Below are 15,016 nucleotides of genomic sequence, written 5' to 3' on the forward strand. Positions count from 1 at the left end.
TTAGTGGTGCCGGGGGTGGCTCTTGTCGAGCCGGGGGCCGGTGGTGATGGTGGTGGTGATGGTGATCCTGTTCACCGTCAGCCCTCCCGAGGGGTAGGTGTCGAGACACGCCTCCCGCCTGTACTCGGAGACCTGCTTGGAGGACAGGAGCTCCCACACCGACACCCTGCGCTCCTGGGACGGGTCAAACGTGATGTAGGAGCCCTCCGAGCGCAGAAGATCCATGGTGTGTGCTGGAAGGGCCCTGAAGTGCTTCTCGAGGCTGTCACTGGCGAGGCTGCTGGTGGTGCTCAGCAGCTCCTGGATGGGCAGTGTCCCCCCACGGTACAGCTCCAGCAGCTCCTGCCTCTTCTCCTCGGGGATGTAGTGGGAGAAGAGCAGGTCCCACAGGGACGTCTGTCTGCCCTGGAACTCCCCCACGGACACCTCGGCTGTGGTGGCCTTCAGGGTCTCCTCCCAGGCCCTGTCCCCGTGCAAGGGGGTGGGTTCAGCCTCGGTGGCCACTGGCTCTACCCTGGGGCCATTCACAGGTGCCTCTGGCTCTGCCCTCGCTGCTGCTGCTCTGGTCACGATGGTGGTGGCAATGGTCTTCACCTGCTCCAGGGTCAGCTCCCCTGCCTCGTAGAGCTCCAGGACCTCCTTCCTGTTCTCCTCGGGGATGTACCGGGAGTGGAGCAGGTCCCACAGCGAGACCCTGTGGCCCTGAAACTCCCCAGCCTCGATGTCAACCATTGTGGTTTTCAAGGTTGTTTCCCATGGCTCTTCTCTGGGGGTGTCGTCACCCTCTCCTGCTGCTGCTGTCACAGGGTCCTTGTTGGAACCCTTGACTGTAATGTGGAATTTCCTGCCTGCAGATTCTTTTTTCTTAATGAGAGTGGTGACAGCAGTTGTCATCTGCTCCAAGGCCAATGTCCCCCCACGGTACAGCTCCAGCAGCTCCTGCCTCTTCTCCTCAGGGATGTAGTGGGAGAAGAGCAGGTCCCACAGGGAGGTCTGCCTGCCCTGGAACTCCCCCACGGACACCTCGGCTGTGGTGGCCTTCAGGGTCTCCTCCCAGGCCCTGTCCCCGTGCAGGGAGGAGGGTTCAGCCTCGGTGGCCACTGGCTCTGCCTCTGGCTCTGCCCTCGCTGCTGCTGCTCTGGTCACAATGGTGGTGGCAATGGTCTTCACCTGCTCCAGGCTCAGCTCCCCTGCCTCGTAGAGCTCCAGGACCTCCTTCCTGTTCTCCTCAGGGATGTACCGGGAGTGGAGCAGGTCCCACAGCGAGACCCTGTGGCCCCGAAACTCCCCAGCCTCGATGTCAACCATTGTGGTTTTCAAGGTTGTTTCCCATGGCTCTTCTCTGGGGGTGTTGTCACCCTCTCCTCCTGCTGCTGTCACAGGGTCCTTGTTGGAACCCTTGACTGTAATGTGGAATTTCCTGCCTGCAGATTCTTTTTTCTTAATGAGAGTGGTGACAGCAGTTGTCATCTGCTCCAAGGCCAATGTCCCCCCACGGTACAGCTCCAGCAGCTCCTGCCTCTTCTCCTCGGGGATGTAGTGGGAGAAGAGCAGGTCCCACAGGGACGTCTGCCTGCCCTGGAACTCCCCCACGGACACCTCGGCTGTGGTGGCCTTCAGGGTCTCCTCCCAGGCCCTGTCCCCGTGCAGGGAGGAGGGTTCAGCCTCGGTGGCCACTGGCTCTGCCTCTGGCTCTGCCCTCGCTGCTGCTGCTCTGGTCACAATGGTGGTGGCAATGGTCTTCACCTGCTCCAGGCTCAGCTCCCCTGCCTCGTAGAGCTCCAGGACCTCCTTCCTGTTCTCCTCAGGGATGTACCGGGAGTGGAGCAGGTCCCACAGCGAGACCCTGTGGCCCCGAAACTCCCCAGCCTCGATGTCAACCGTTGTGGTTTTCAAGGTTGTTTCCCATGGCTCTTCTCTGGGGGTGTTGTCACCCTCTCCTCCTGCTGCTGTCACAGGGTCCTTGTTGGAACCCTTGACTGTAATGTGGAATTTCCTGCCTGCAGATTCTTTTTTCCTAATGAGAGTGGTGACAACAGTTGTCATCTGCTCCAGAGTTAATAACCGTTCATGGTACAGCTCCAGCAGCTCCTGCCTCTTCTCCTCGGGGATACAGTCGGAGAAGAGCAGGTCCCACAGGGACACCTGCTTTCCCTGCAGCTCCCCAGCCAGCACATTGATGGTGGTGGACTTCAAGGCATCATCCAGGAGTGCTGAACAATCCTCTCCATCCTCCGCTGCTGCTGCCCTGTGTGGGCTCCTGGCATTTGCCACGAGCGCGGCGTTTGCAGCTTCTGTTCGGTCCACGATGGTGGTGACCACAGTGGCCACCTGCTCCGTGGTCAGTATCCCTGCCCTGTACAGCTCCAGCAGCTCCTGCCGCTTCCCCTGAGGGACGTATCTGGAAAAGAGCAGGTCCAGCACGGAAACGTTCTGCCCGCGGAACTCCCCAGCAGTGACACGGACGGTTGCGGACTTCAAGGACTTTCTCAGCTGTTGCTCCTGGGCCTGCGTGTCCTGAGCTGGGGGTGACGCCTTCACCTTCTCGTTGGCTTTGGCTGAGCCCAGAGCCCCGTTCTCCCTTTCTGCCCCGGTGATGGTGGCGGTGAGGATGGTCATCATCTGCAGGATGGTCACTGTCCCCGCCTTGTATTTCCTCAGCAGCTCCTCTCTCTGGTGGTCGGGGACGTAGCGGGAGAAGAGGAGCTCCCAGAGGGTGACGCTCTGGCCCTGGAAGAGCCCCACAGCCAGCGTGGTGCGGGCGGCCTGCAGGGCTTTGCGGGCATCCTCGGTCAGCTGGTAGAGCACGGAGCCCTTGTCCATCAGCTGCAGCATCAGCAGCCCCGTGTCCGGGTCGGGCACGCAGCGGCGCAGCAGCTGCAGGTACGTCAGGTTCTCGTGGGTGTTGGGGTCGAAGCAAGTTCTTGTTTGATTCTCGGGGTTAGAAAGGAACTGGCTCATCTCCTGGTCGAAGTAGCCACGCTTGTAGGCCACCTCCACGGGGACACGGTGGCCGTGCACGGGGTCGATGATGCCGCCCGTGGCCATCTGGGCCTGGAGCAGGCGGATGGCGTGTTCCCTGACGATGAATTCCTGCTTCATGGCCTGGAACAGGGAGATCCTGTGTCCTGTGTAGGGCTCTGTGTACCCTGTCACTGCTCCCTCTGCTGAGAGCAGCTTCTCGTAGAAGTCCCGGCCGATGAGTCCCTGAGCCAGCGCCTCTTTCACCGAGAGCTGCTCGTTCCTCACGGGGTCCGTGAGCAGCCCCGAAGCCGCCTGCGCCTCCAGCAGCACCAGCGCCGTGCCCGGGGTCAGCAGCCCCCTCATCATGGCTTCGTAGATGCTCAACTTCTTGTTCTTGGTCTGGATGAAGACTCCAGCGATGAAGTTACTCCCACCCCCACCCATCTCTCTGTGTTCACCTGCAGCAGGGTCACTCCCTGTGCTGCTCGACTTGTTCTGGGAACATCCACTCGTCTTCTGCATCATCTCTGGGAGGAATCCTGCTCCTGTGGGGCACAGAGAGTGGCTGGGGAGGCAGAAACAAACAGAGCCTGTGGTCAGACACAAGTCCGTGTGTGGTTTTCACAGTGGGTGTGGGGGAAGCCTCTCCCTGGAGGTGACCACAGGAGCCCGGGGAGAAGCAGGGAGTGGCCTCTGGGGCTTTGCTGCTCCCTCAGAGCAATCCTAGGGCCAGGGTGCAGCTGGGCTGGCCAGAGAGCTCCGAGGGCACATCCCAGGTGAGTGACAGCACCATAAAAAGGAGCATCATCCCAGCAGCATGGACACCCTGCAGCTCCCCACCTGCTCTCTCAGAGCCTGACACTGCCTCCAGCCTGTGGCCTCAACCACTTTCCTCTTCTGTTCCTGGGTGACACAACCACCACTTTTGGGCTGATGCCACTGGGACCGGAGCTCCTGACACCTCAAGTTTCAGCTTTTGTAATTTTCAGATTCTCTGCTGCATCAGGATGTAACTCTGAACTTCACAGAGTGTTAGCGAGTTCTCCTCATAGTTCAGTCAGACAAAACAATCCTTTTGCAGCCCAAGAACCAAGGTCACCGTCACAGACTCAGGCCCCCAAAAGTACAAACAGCAGTGGACTGGGGGCAGTTACTGGGAGGATGGGACTTCCAGCTGTAACTGGACAATTAACCCCGACATGTAAATGCACCAAAACTTATAAAAGTGTGAAAACCTGTGACCCACTGTGCATCTTGGGCAGAGCCACAGCCAGCTCTGGTACTGCCCAAGGCCTTTTTATCAAATACCTGCTTTATTCCTTCAGCACTGTCCAGCCTCTGTTCCAGGGAGCCTCTCAAGGCATCGCTCCCTGCCCCTGGAGCTGCCCTGGGACAGCCACATTTCCCTGCTGGTCTCTTCCCAAGCTCAGCTCATGCCAAGAGACAGCAGTGGCTTCCTGGCATGATGGCACAGCCTCAGAGAGGTGCTGGCTGGTGCTGCAGTAATTCCCTGCCCTCGTGAGAGCATCGCCCTGTGCTGGTCACAGGCTGGCCGTGAGCGTGGTGGGACACAGGGTGACAGGCAGAGCCCAGCACACGGCTGTCAGTGTGGATCTCCTGGTCCCACACCACCCTGGCAGTCCGTGGGACACGGGAATAGCCTCAGGGATGGAGGAGTGGCTGTTCAGATCCGGGGGCAGCAGTGGGTCTCAGCTGAGAGAGGCCTTTCCCCCGGCTGTGCTGCTGCTGCTGCTGCAGCTGGGGTGGGTCTCTGGGGTCTCTGAGTCTCTGCTTGTTCTAAGGCCTCTGGGTGGGCAGAGACCCCAAACCCCGTCCTGCAAAACTCCGTATTATTGAATGTAGGAGTCACAGATGCATCATGGAATCCCAGGATAGTTTGGGTGGGAAGAGACCTTCAAACTCATCTCGTTCCAACCCCTGCCACAGGCAGGGATGCCACCCACTCCCAGGATGTCTCACGTTGTCACCTGGTCCCCTTGGGAAGCCTTGTAAACAAACTTTCAGCATCTGCAGCATTGTGCAGTGATGAGGCCACGGTCTTGTGAAAACAGCAGAATCGAAACCCAAAGCATCTCTTTGGGAACACCCATCTCCCGTAAACTGTGCTGACTGACATTAATGACACGTTTAGCTCACTATCAGGGTCACAGCTTAAGTCTCCGACTGTTTACTTAACAGTCAGAAAGTCTCTGAGTCATTGCTTTTGATCCATTTAAACATTGGATGGATGCTGGGGCAGCTGCACCACGATGGGGCAGAGATTTACCCCGGCAGTCCCAGCCCTCGCTCTGCGGGGACCCTGCCCGTGGCTCTGTCCCACCTTGTGCCTGCAGCCCCTGGCAGCACCTCCTCTCCCCCCCGCCCGACCCCGAGGATGCAGCCGGGAGGTGCCGGGCTGGGTGTGCTGCCTGCTGGGGCGGCGCTGGGTCCCGGAGCGCGGTGTCACACCCTGGAGCCGGCGACACCTTTGTAGGACACGGATGTCGTGTGAACACCCTGCGCTGCAAAGTCAGCTGCAGCCTGTCATTAGCTGCTCTCTAATCAGCCTCCTGATGCCGGGGCTGGGCTGCAGCTCCCGGGGCAGGGGCTGGCTGGCTCTGCGAGCTGTTGCGGCAGCCCAGCCCAGGAGGCTCCAGTGGAAGCGGTTTTCCAGCCGGAGCGAGCCGAGGTGGCCCCACAGGGCGGGGGTCCCCAGGCCTGCCCGCGCCCCGGGGAGGGAAATCCCACCAGTCCCTCCGGCCCCTGGATCCCAGAGATCCCCACTGCTCCATTCCCTGGATCCCAGCGATCCCCATCGCTCCGGCCCCATCGCTCCATCCCCTGGATCCCAGCGATCCCCACCGCTCCATCCCCTGGATCCCAGCGATCCCCATCGCTCCGGCCCCATCGCCCCATTCCCTGGATCCCAGCGATCCCCATCGCTCCGGCCCCACCGCTCCGGCCCCACCGCTCCGGCCCCACCGCTCCGGCCCCATCGCTCCAGCCCCATCGCTCCGGCCCCACCGCTCCGGCCCCACCGCTCCGGCCCCATCGCTCCATTCCCTGGATCCCAGCGATCCCCACCGCTCCGACCCCACCGCTCCAGCCCCGGGGTCCGGCGGGGTCCGGCGGGGTCCGGCGGGGTCCGGCGGGTCCCGCAGCTCCGGCTGTTTCCCTCCCGCATCCCGGTTCGGCTGAAGCGACACAAAACATCCCACAGAGCAGCAGCTCCGGTCGGGGCTGCTGCTGCTCGGTCACTTTGTCCCTTCCCAAGAAGGACTAAGTTCTGCCTGGAGAGCTCCTGCTCTCCGGTGCCCGGAGTTTCAGCAGCCATCCCTTCCCCGCGCTGGAGTTTGGGATTGAGGTGAGGTCCCCGCTTCCCGCGCAGGTTCCCTGTGGTGGCCTCGGTGACCCCCAGGTGGGCTCTGTCCTACCTCCTGGACGTGTATCCAGAGCGGCTGGATCGCCGGCAGGCTCCGCTTCTCCTCCTCTTCCTCCTCCTCTTCCTCCTCCTCCTGCCGCCGACTCGCAGCCAGGTGAGCAGAGGAGGCAAGTGCCCAATTTAAACCCTTCCCTCCCCCGCCCCTGGGGCCGGCAGGGAGGCGCTGCCCTGTGCTGACACACGGGAGCAGAGCTGGGAGCCGGACCCGGACTGAGCACAGGACCCCCGGCTGGCGGGGGCTGGGGGCCGGCAGCAGCCCAAGGACAAGACGTGGGACACCTTTCTTTCCGTGAGGCTTCTGGACTCCGCTTTCTCTGACAGCTCAGCTGCTCCTGGACAGCTCAGCTGCCCACGCTCCCGGCTGCCACGGGGGTCTCCACGGACCTGGGATTGCTGGATCTGTGTCTGGGAGCTGCAGCCAGCATCCTGCAGCTGTCCCTGTCCCCCGGCCGGGACAGAGAGCAAGCCGGTCCCTGTGGCCATGCCTGGGCTGACAGAGACGGGACAGCGCTGGCCACGGGTGTGCGTGGGAACACTGGTGACAGTGGCCGTGCTCCCGTCAGCCTGCACAGGTGTCTGTGCCACACACACATGTGTCTGTGCCTCGGTGTGACTGCGTGGGCTCCCTGGGACCCCCCGTGCCCGGAGCCCTGCGGGGCTCTGCGGGATCCTGCAGGGCTCTGGGGTGATTCCCTGGGAGCCCGGACACCCGTGAGTGGGGACACTGTGTGTCACAGCCCGGCGTGTGACCGTGTCCCGCGTGGCCGTGGGTGACTCGGTGCCCCGTGTGCGGGAGGGGCTGCGGCCCCGGCCCTGCCTTTCCTGGGTGTCCTGCTCCGGGAGCACATTCCTGCTGGCGTGGGCGCTCGCCAGACTGGCTGATCAGCACGCCGAGAGCTTTTGGCTCTGACTCACGGCGGGGTTTGGCTCCAGGGAACACACCTGGCCAGGAGGTCCCTGTCCTCGGGGGAGAGGTGGATGCAGGACCCGGTCCCGGTGTTGCCCGATCCAAAGAAAACACAAACAACCGAAGTCGTTTATGCGGTGCTTTATTGAGGGCCCGGGAGCCTGTGGACTAGCGTCCAAAGACAGAGCCCCCTTTCACAGAAAAATTACAGGGTTTTTATATGTTTTCTACATGATTTCTTCATCATCACAATTTCTTACTTTCTTTCACTACTTGGTACGATTATCTCTTTGACCTTTAAGTTTTGCCATAAGGTGCATTCCTTAGACTATCTCCTAGTTACACTGCTTACATTGCAATATCTGCTATACAGTTCATCTGCAGGTTACATGCGGCCTACCAAGCCTTAGCATAACTACTACTAATGTCAACTAATGCTAACTATTAACGCTTGCTACTATCTTTATAATACAGTTTATTGAATCAAATGGCAACAATTCCCCCCTTTTGAGCATTCTTCAATCTTCTGCAAGAATGCTCAACTCTTAGTTATCGTTGGTTCTTTCAAATGCTGGATTTTCTTGCCCAATGACATCTTCATACTTCGGAGGAGGTCGGCGTATCTTGTTGGTTCTTGCCAAGGCTTTCATTACTCTTCTGGTACGTTTTGTTTCCTTTTCAATAATTCAATATTTTCAATTCAATAATTTCAATGTTTCCTAAAACACACTTATACGCTAACCAAATGATTAATAACAAAACTGCAAACAACAGAATGTACTGTATTACTGACGAAACCCATCCAGAAACCTGAAGTCCTAAAGACTCAAATATCGCTCCGATCCAATTATGTTGTGCTTCTTTTTCAATTTCTTTTGTTTTGGATCCAATCGTTTCCAATTGAGAAATATCTTTTTCTATTTCAATGGTCATATTTGGAATATGGATGCAGCAATGGTCAATTTTCCTTCTTAGATACTGACACACACCATGCTCTTTTAACAATAACACGTCCAGTGCCATCCTGTTCTGTAAAGTCATTCGGGATGTAGCTTGTAATTGCAAATTCATATCTCTAAATCCTTTCTTAGTGGCTGCTGCTAATCTCTCGGTTTGCCCTAGCAATTTGTACAGCATTTCTCTGTTCCTGTAGGAGGCTACAGGTGCAAATAGTGATTCTAAAGCCCACCCAAATTTAACTCCACCATCAGGTTCGTGCCATTCATTTTCTAGTTCAGTGAATTCATCCACTTCTCTTTTCTTTCGATTAGATTTTATTTCTGATTGTTTCCACAGGGGGCAGAGGGTTGGGACTCCTAGAGTGATTTGTGTCACAGGCCCATCTATAGGAATATGCGTAGTCCATTGTCCATGTCCCATTACCCAAACTAAATTTCCTGGACTTTTAATAGTAGTATCTTTACAACTTACAGCCCTTCTGATTCCACCGTTTCTGTTCAATGTGGATGCTTTTCCTGTAATTGTATGATTAAATTTCCTACATTCACATCTCCACTTAAGTAGTACTCTAAGAGTTTTGTTTAGTGACATGATGTAACCAAATATTGTCTGATCACCCTGCATGTGCAAATCTCCTTTCAACACATTAGCATGGTATGGTTTTCCATATAGAATTTCATATGGACTAACTCCCACTCACTCCCTGGGTTTGATTCTGATTCTGAGCAATGCTAATGGCAGTGCCTATGGCCACTGTATTTTTGCCTCTTGGCAAATTTTCTTAATTTGTCCCTTAATTGTTTGATTCATCCGCTCTACTTGACCACTCGATTGAGGTCGCCAAGGGGTGTGTAAGTCCCAAGATATGTCTAACATCCTGGCCACCTCTTGCACTATTCCTGCTGTAAAGTGTGGGCCTCTATCTGATGACAGTCCTAACGGTACCCCAAATCTTGGAAAAATTTCCTTCAACAGCGTTTTGACTACTTCCTTTGCCTGATTGGTTCGACAAGGAAAGGCTTCAGGCCATCCTGAAAAAGTGCATACATACACTAAAAGATACTTAAAGTTTTGTGCCTTCGGTAATTCTGAAAAATCTACTTGCCAGTAATCTCCTGGTTCTGGTCCCACTTGTAATTTCCCCAGCTGAATCTGTTTCCTAACTATTGGGTTATTCTTCAAACAAGTTGGACACATGGCATTCACCTGTTTTGCCAATGTTAACATCTGGTTAGAAATTACTTCTCTTTTTAGAAATTTTACCAATGCCTCTGCTCCCCAATGGCATTTATTATGTTCAGTCTCTAAGATGGCTCTCATAATTCGGGTGGGAACTACAACTTGCCCCATAGCTGTTACATACCATCCAGTTGCATTCTTTTGTGCTTTCAGCAGTGATGCTAGTTTTTCATCATCCGGGGAATACTTCGGTTCCTGAATCAAATGTGGAGTTACAGGACTCACCTTAGTGGGTATCAGGGCCATTTGGGTCCACACTTCTCTGGCCACTTCTTGTACTGTGACATTAGCCAGTTTGTTTCCTTGATATATTTTTCCTTCTTCCTTCTGGTGGCCTCTCACATGCATTATTGCAACTTTTTCAGGTTGGTGTACTGCATCTAGCAAGGCTAGAATTTCAGCTCTATATTTGATAGTAGTTCCTTGAGAGTTCAATAACCCTCGTTCTTTCCACAAGGCGCCATGAACGTGCACCACCCCAAAAGCATATTTATAATCAGTCCATATATTCACTTTCTTTCTGGAACTTAACATTAGGGCTCTAGTGAGTCCAATGATCTCAGCTCGCTGAGCTGATGTTCCAGGGACCAAGGCCTTTGCTTCCACTGTAGTGGTAACTGTTACTGCTGCATATCCCGCATACCTGGTGCCATTTTCTTCAAAGCTGGACCCGTCGGTAAACAGCTCCCAATCTGGATTTTCCATTGGAACATCTTTCAAATCCATTCGGCTGGCATACACTTGTTCAATCACCTCCATGCAGTCATTCTCCTTCTTCCTGCTCACTGCGGAGAAATTCTGCTGGGTTAACATGATTAGTCATCTTTAGATCCACATCATCCTGCTCTCTCAGAATTGCTTGGTATTGCAGCATCCTGCTGGATGAAAGCCAGCGACCCCCCTTTTGTTCCAAGACTGCCAGTACCATGTGAGGCACAAATACCTCTATTTTCCTTCCCAAAGTCAGTTTCCTGGCTTCCTGGATGAGGATCACTGTGGCCGTAACTGCCTGCAAGCATGATGGCCAACCCGCACTTACTGTATCTAGTTGTTTCGAGAAATACCCTACCGGGCGTTTCCATGAACCAAGTCTCTGAGCCAGCACTCCCAGTGCCAATTTCTGTCTCTCATTCACATATAACTGAAAGTCTTTGTTTAAATCTGGAAGGCCTGATGCCGGAGCTTCCCTCAATGCCTGTTTCAAGTCTTCAAAGGCCTTTTTCCTCTGTCGATTCCAGCTCAACTGCGGTTCTTTCAGAGCTTCATGTAATGGTTTAGCTAGAAGTCCAAAATTCAGAATCCACAGCCTGCACCACCCCACCATTCCCAGAAAAGACCTTAGTTCTTGATGGTTCCTGGGAAGGGGAATAGCACAAATAGCTTCCACTCGATTGACTCCCAACCGTCTCTGGCCTTGGGTGATTTCACATCCCAAATATATTACACTTTCTTTTATTAGCTGTGCTTTTTCTTTTGACACTTGGTAGCCAGCCTGGCCCAGCATATTCAGCAGAGCAATAGTCAATTTCAGACACATTTCTTTTTCTGCTGTTGCCAAAAAGATATCATCCACTACTGGAGAATAACATAAGAGAAAGGTAACTCTCTTACCTCAGCAGTCTTCCACTCTTCTAATTCTTTTGCCAATTGATTTCCAAATATTGTAGGACTGTTTTTGAAACCTTGTGGCAATCGAGACCAGGTGAGCTGTCTCTTTCTTCCAGTATCAGGACTCTCCCATTCAAATGCAAATATTTCCTGCTTTCCAATGCCAGAGGGATGCAGAAGAAAGCATCTTTCAAATCAATAACAGAGAGCCATTTAAATTTTTCCGACACAGATGTTAATAGAGTATACGGATTGGCAACCACTGGGTGAATGTCTTTAACAATATTATTAATTGCCCTTAAATCCTGCACTAATCGATACTTACCATTTGGTAAGTTTCTAACTGGAAAAATAGGAGTGTTAAAGTCTGATTCACATTCCTGCAAAATTCCTTGTGCTAAAAACTGAGTTATCAAAGGAGCAACGCCCTGTTTAGCTTCTAATTTAATTGGGTATTGTCTTATTCTCACTGCCTGAGCTCCTTCTTTTAATTCTACTACCACTGGCTGAGCAGCTTTTGATTTTCCTGGGTTCCCCGTCTCCCATACCCAAGGTACTACAGCTTGATCTACTTCAATAGGAATAGGAGAGGAATCAATTTCTTTTATTACAAACAGTTTAGCAATTTCTTCTCCCAGAACCTCTAATTTTACTCTCCCATTTTTGAATATAATTTTGACATTTAATGATGACAACAAATCTCTGCCAAGCAATGGCTTGGGGCAATTAGGCATGTACAAAAACCGATGGTCTAATTCTTTTCCTCCAAATCTCAAATTTAATGGTTGTAAAAAGGGTCTTTCTTCTAATTGTCCCATTGCCCCTACTACCTGTATGGTAGTATCGTTAATAGGTCCTAACCTTTTGTTTAAAACTGAATGCGTTGCCCCCGTATCCACGATAAACTCTTGTTCTTTCCCATCAATATCAATCCTGACCTTCAAGTCCTGTTCTAGTCAGCTCTGATTCTGATAATTCCCCAATACTAATGCTTGGTTGCCACCTTCTGGATTCATGGGGTAACCTGTTGGTCCATTCACTGGCATTCCTCCCAGTCCAGCTTTCACTGGGCACTCATTCTTCCAGTGTCCTATCTGACGACAGAACGCGCATTGATTGGGAGCAATCCCTCCTTGCTGGGGACCAGGAGGGGCCATTCCCCGTCCTCCAAATTTAACATTCTGGAATCCTGCCCTGCCACGTCCAAAGCCACGACCGCGCCCAAAACCACCTCTGCTTCCTCCTCCGTTACCAGCTTGCTGCATCATAGCTGATATATTCGCCTGCTGTTTCCTGGCCGTTTCTTTTTCTCTGTTATTATAAACTTTCCAAGCCACTTCCAGCATTTTATCCAAATCCCGAGTATCATGTCCTTCTAATTTCTGCAGTTTTCTATGTATATCTTCCTGTGTCTGACCTAAAAAGATTAAAGCAAGCTGCAATTTTCCTGCTTCACTGTCGATCTCTAAATCAGTGAAGCATCTAGCAGTTTCCTTAAGTTGTTCTAAAAACGCCGAAGGAGATTCGTTCTTATCCTGCCTGACTGAATACAATTTTGACCAATTTGAATACATTTTTGACCAATTTTGTGTTTTAGGCATCCCAGTCCTGATTCCTTCTACTAACAACTCCTGGTACTTCCTGATAGATTCCATTCCTTCAGTCTTGTTCGGGTCCCATCCCGGATCATCACTCGGAACCAAGTCATTCACAGTTCCCCCAGCTAGGTGCAGTCTAATCATTTCCCGAGCACGCTCTTTCATTGCCCGCAACACCATCCTTTTCTCAGTGGAATTCATTAAGATATCTAATAAAACCTGCATGTCATTCCAGTCTGGGTTCTGGGTCCTAATAATTATCTTAACCACCCGTGCCACTCTTTCAGGGTTCTCACAGTAATTACCTGCTGACTGCTTCCAAATCAACAAATCTCCTGGGGAGAAGGGTACTTTCACAAGCACTTTGTCCCTTTGGGGTCCCATAGCTTCCCTTAAAGGGTCGATAAGCTGGGGGTCCCCATGATTTTTACGTCCCTGTCTAGTTCGTGCCGCGAGCGGAGTGTTTCGCTGATTTTGGGCAGAAGTAGGGGGACGGATTGGAAGACGCACAGCAACCTTTTTAGCATTCCTTGGTACCACTGTTATGTTTGTCGCCTCCTCCTCTTCATCCTCATCCTCCTCCTCAGTACTGCTTTCAGCTAACGGTGGATACAACGAGGGATGGAGTGAGGCAGAGGGGAGGGGTGGAACGGCAGGAAGGGGTGAAGCAGAAGGCGTGCCTGGTGACACCATTAAAGACAAATCTTCTTCTGGCCGGGAGTTTAAGGCTAAACACTGAACACATTTAGATTTCTTTTTACAACCCCCGCACTCAGATTCTTTCATTTCCAGCACCATTATTCCACATTCAGTTTGCCATTCCTTTTTACGACGCAGTAAATGAAACAAGTCTAAATACTGTATTTCATCCCATTTTTCATTTTCCTCCAGATAATGCATTAATGAATTTATGGTGTCATAATCCACAGTACCATTCTTTGGCCATGACGGCCCTTCTCGCTTATATTCGGGCCACCAATGATTACAATAATCAATCATTTTATCCTGACTCATCTCCTGGAAAAACCCTTCACTTTTCCACCTCTTCAGTAAACATCCCAGCGGGGTATTTTCTGGGATACCTTTATTAGACTGAACCATAGACTTAAGCACCTTGAATGGCATTTTGAACCTTACTTACAGCTGTACAAAAACTCGGTAACCGATTGCAACAACCAATATGCAGCAATATACAAAACAATAATAACCACAATCAATATCGACAGTCCAACAGAATCAATCATACCACACACTCACACAACAAGAATAAATAGAATAAATACCAGACCAATCCAACTTGCCACTTCTCGACGCCGCGAGGGGCAAGTGGCGGACCTGTGCAGCTTTCGCCGCGTCTGACAGCCGGCGCCTAGACCAGACCACCCAGACGTCTTAGCCCAACCCTGCGAGGATCGCCGCCTCGTCTTGTGAGCAGGCACCCAAACCAGAACCAGAAAATAAAGCACCTTCGGGCTTACCTCTCGCAGTCGTCCGGCAGGTGCGGGGGTCGGGCACGAACCGATGACTCCCCGAGAATCACTCGGTGCCGGCGTGGAGTGGATCAGAACGCGAACCGCCCCGGCCACCTTCGGAGTCCTGCCACGGTTGCCAGAAAACTGTTGCCCGATCCAGAGAAAACACAAACAACCGAAGTCGTTTATGCGGTGCTTTATTGAGGGCCCGGGAGCCTGTGGACTAGCGTCCAAAGACAGAGCCCCCTTTCACAGAAAAATTACAGGGTTTTTATATGTTTTCTACATGATTTCTTCATCATCACAATTTCTTACTTTCTTTCGCTACTTGGTACGATTATCTCTTTGACCTTTAAGTTTTGCCAAAAGGGGCATTCCTTAGACTATCTCCTAGTTACACTGCTTACATTGCAATATCTGCTATACAGCTCATCTGCAGGTTACATGCGGCCTACCAAGCCTTAGCATGACTACTACTAATGTCAACTAATGCTAACTATTAACGTTTGCTACTATCTTAATAATACAGTTTATTGAATCAAATGGCAACACCGGTGGCTTCGCTCCCTGCCCTGAAGCCCTTCCCTGCCCGACATCTGCTCTCAGCCTTCCGGATGCTGAGCTTGGGAACTGCAGCAGAACTGGAACTTCACTAATTGCATTTCTCTTATCATGGACTGAGAGTGACGGGACAAGGGGGGGACAGTTTTTAACTGAAAAAGGGGGGATTTATTTAGAGGAGGTATTGGGAAGAAATCCTTCCCTGTGAGGGTGGTTTGGCCCTGGCACAGGTTGCCCAGAGGAGCTGTGGCTGCCCTTGGATCCC

General features: G+C 52.6%; 1 protein-coding gene and 1 long non-coding RNA gene across 2 annotated transcripts; both read right to left on the reverse strand.

Moving 5' to 3' along the window:
• Window positions 1–6,496, reverse strand: LOC111924040 (epiplakin-like). The gene is made up of 2 exons (XM_086875631.1): window positions 6,399–6,496; window positions 1–3,529 (listed from the first exon to the last, which is right to left on the reverse strand). Exon 2 carries the CDS (start codon window positions 3,487–3,489, stop codon window positions 1–3), a length of 3,489 nt encoding a protein of 1,162 aa, XP_086731757.1. The 5' UTR covers window positions 3,490–3,529; window positions 6,399–6,496.
• Window positions 6,497–7,438: 942 nt separating this feature from the next.
• On the reverse strand, window positions 7,439–14,437 carry LOC147655216 (uncharacterized). Its single transcript, XR_015281262.1, has 2 exons — window positions 14,197–14,437; window positions 7,439–12,537 (listed from the first exon to the last, which is right to left on the reverse strand). It is a non-coding gene; the product is annotated as an uncharacterized LOC147655216 (long non-coding RNA).
• Window positions 14,438–15,016: the final 579 nt, after the last annotated feature.

Source organism: Cyanistes caeruleus, chromosome 1 (assembly GCF_971803275.1).
Source record: "Cyanistes caeruleus chromosome 1, bCyaCae1.hap1.1, whole genome shotgun sequence".
Classification (NCBI taxonomy): domain Eukaryota; kingdom Metazoa; phylum Chordata; class Aves; order Passeriformes; family Paridae; genus Cyanistes; species Cyanistes caeruleus.

Bases quoted from the DNA above. Each gene is read 5' to 3' on its own strand.
- LOC111924040 (XM_086875631.1), bottom strand. From the start codon at position 3,489: ATGATGCAGAAGACGAGTGGATGTTCCCAGAACAAGTCGAGCAGCACA.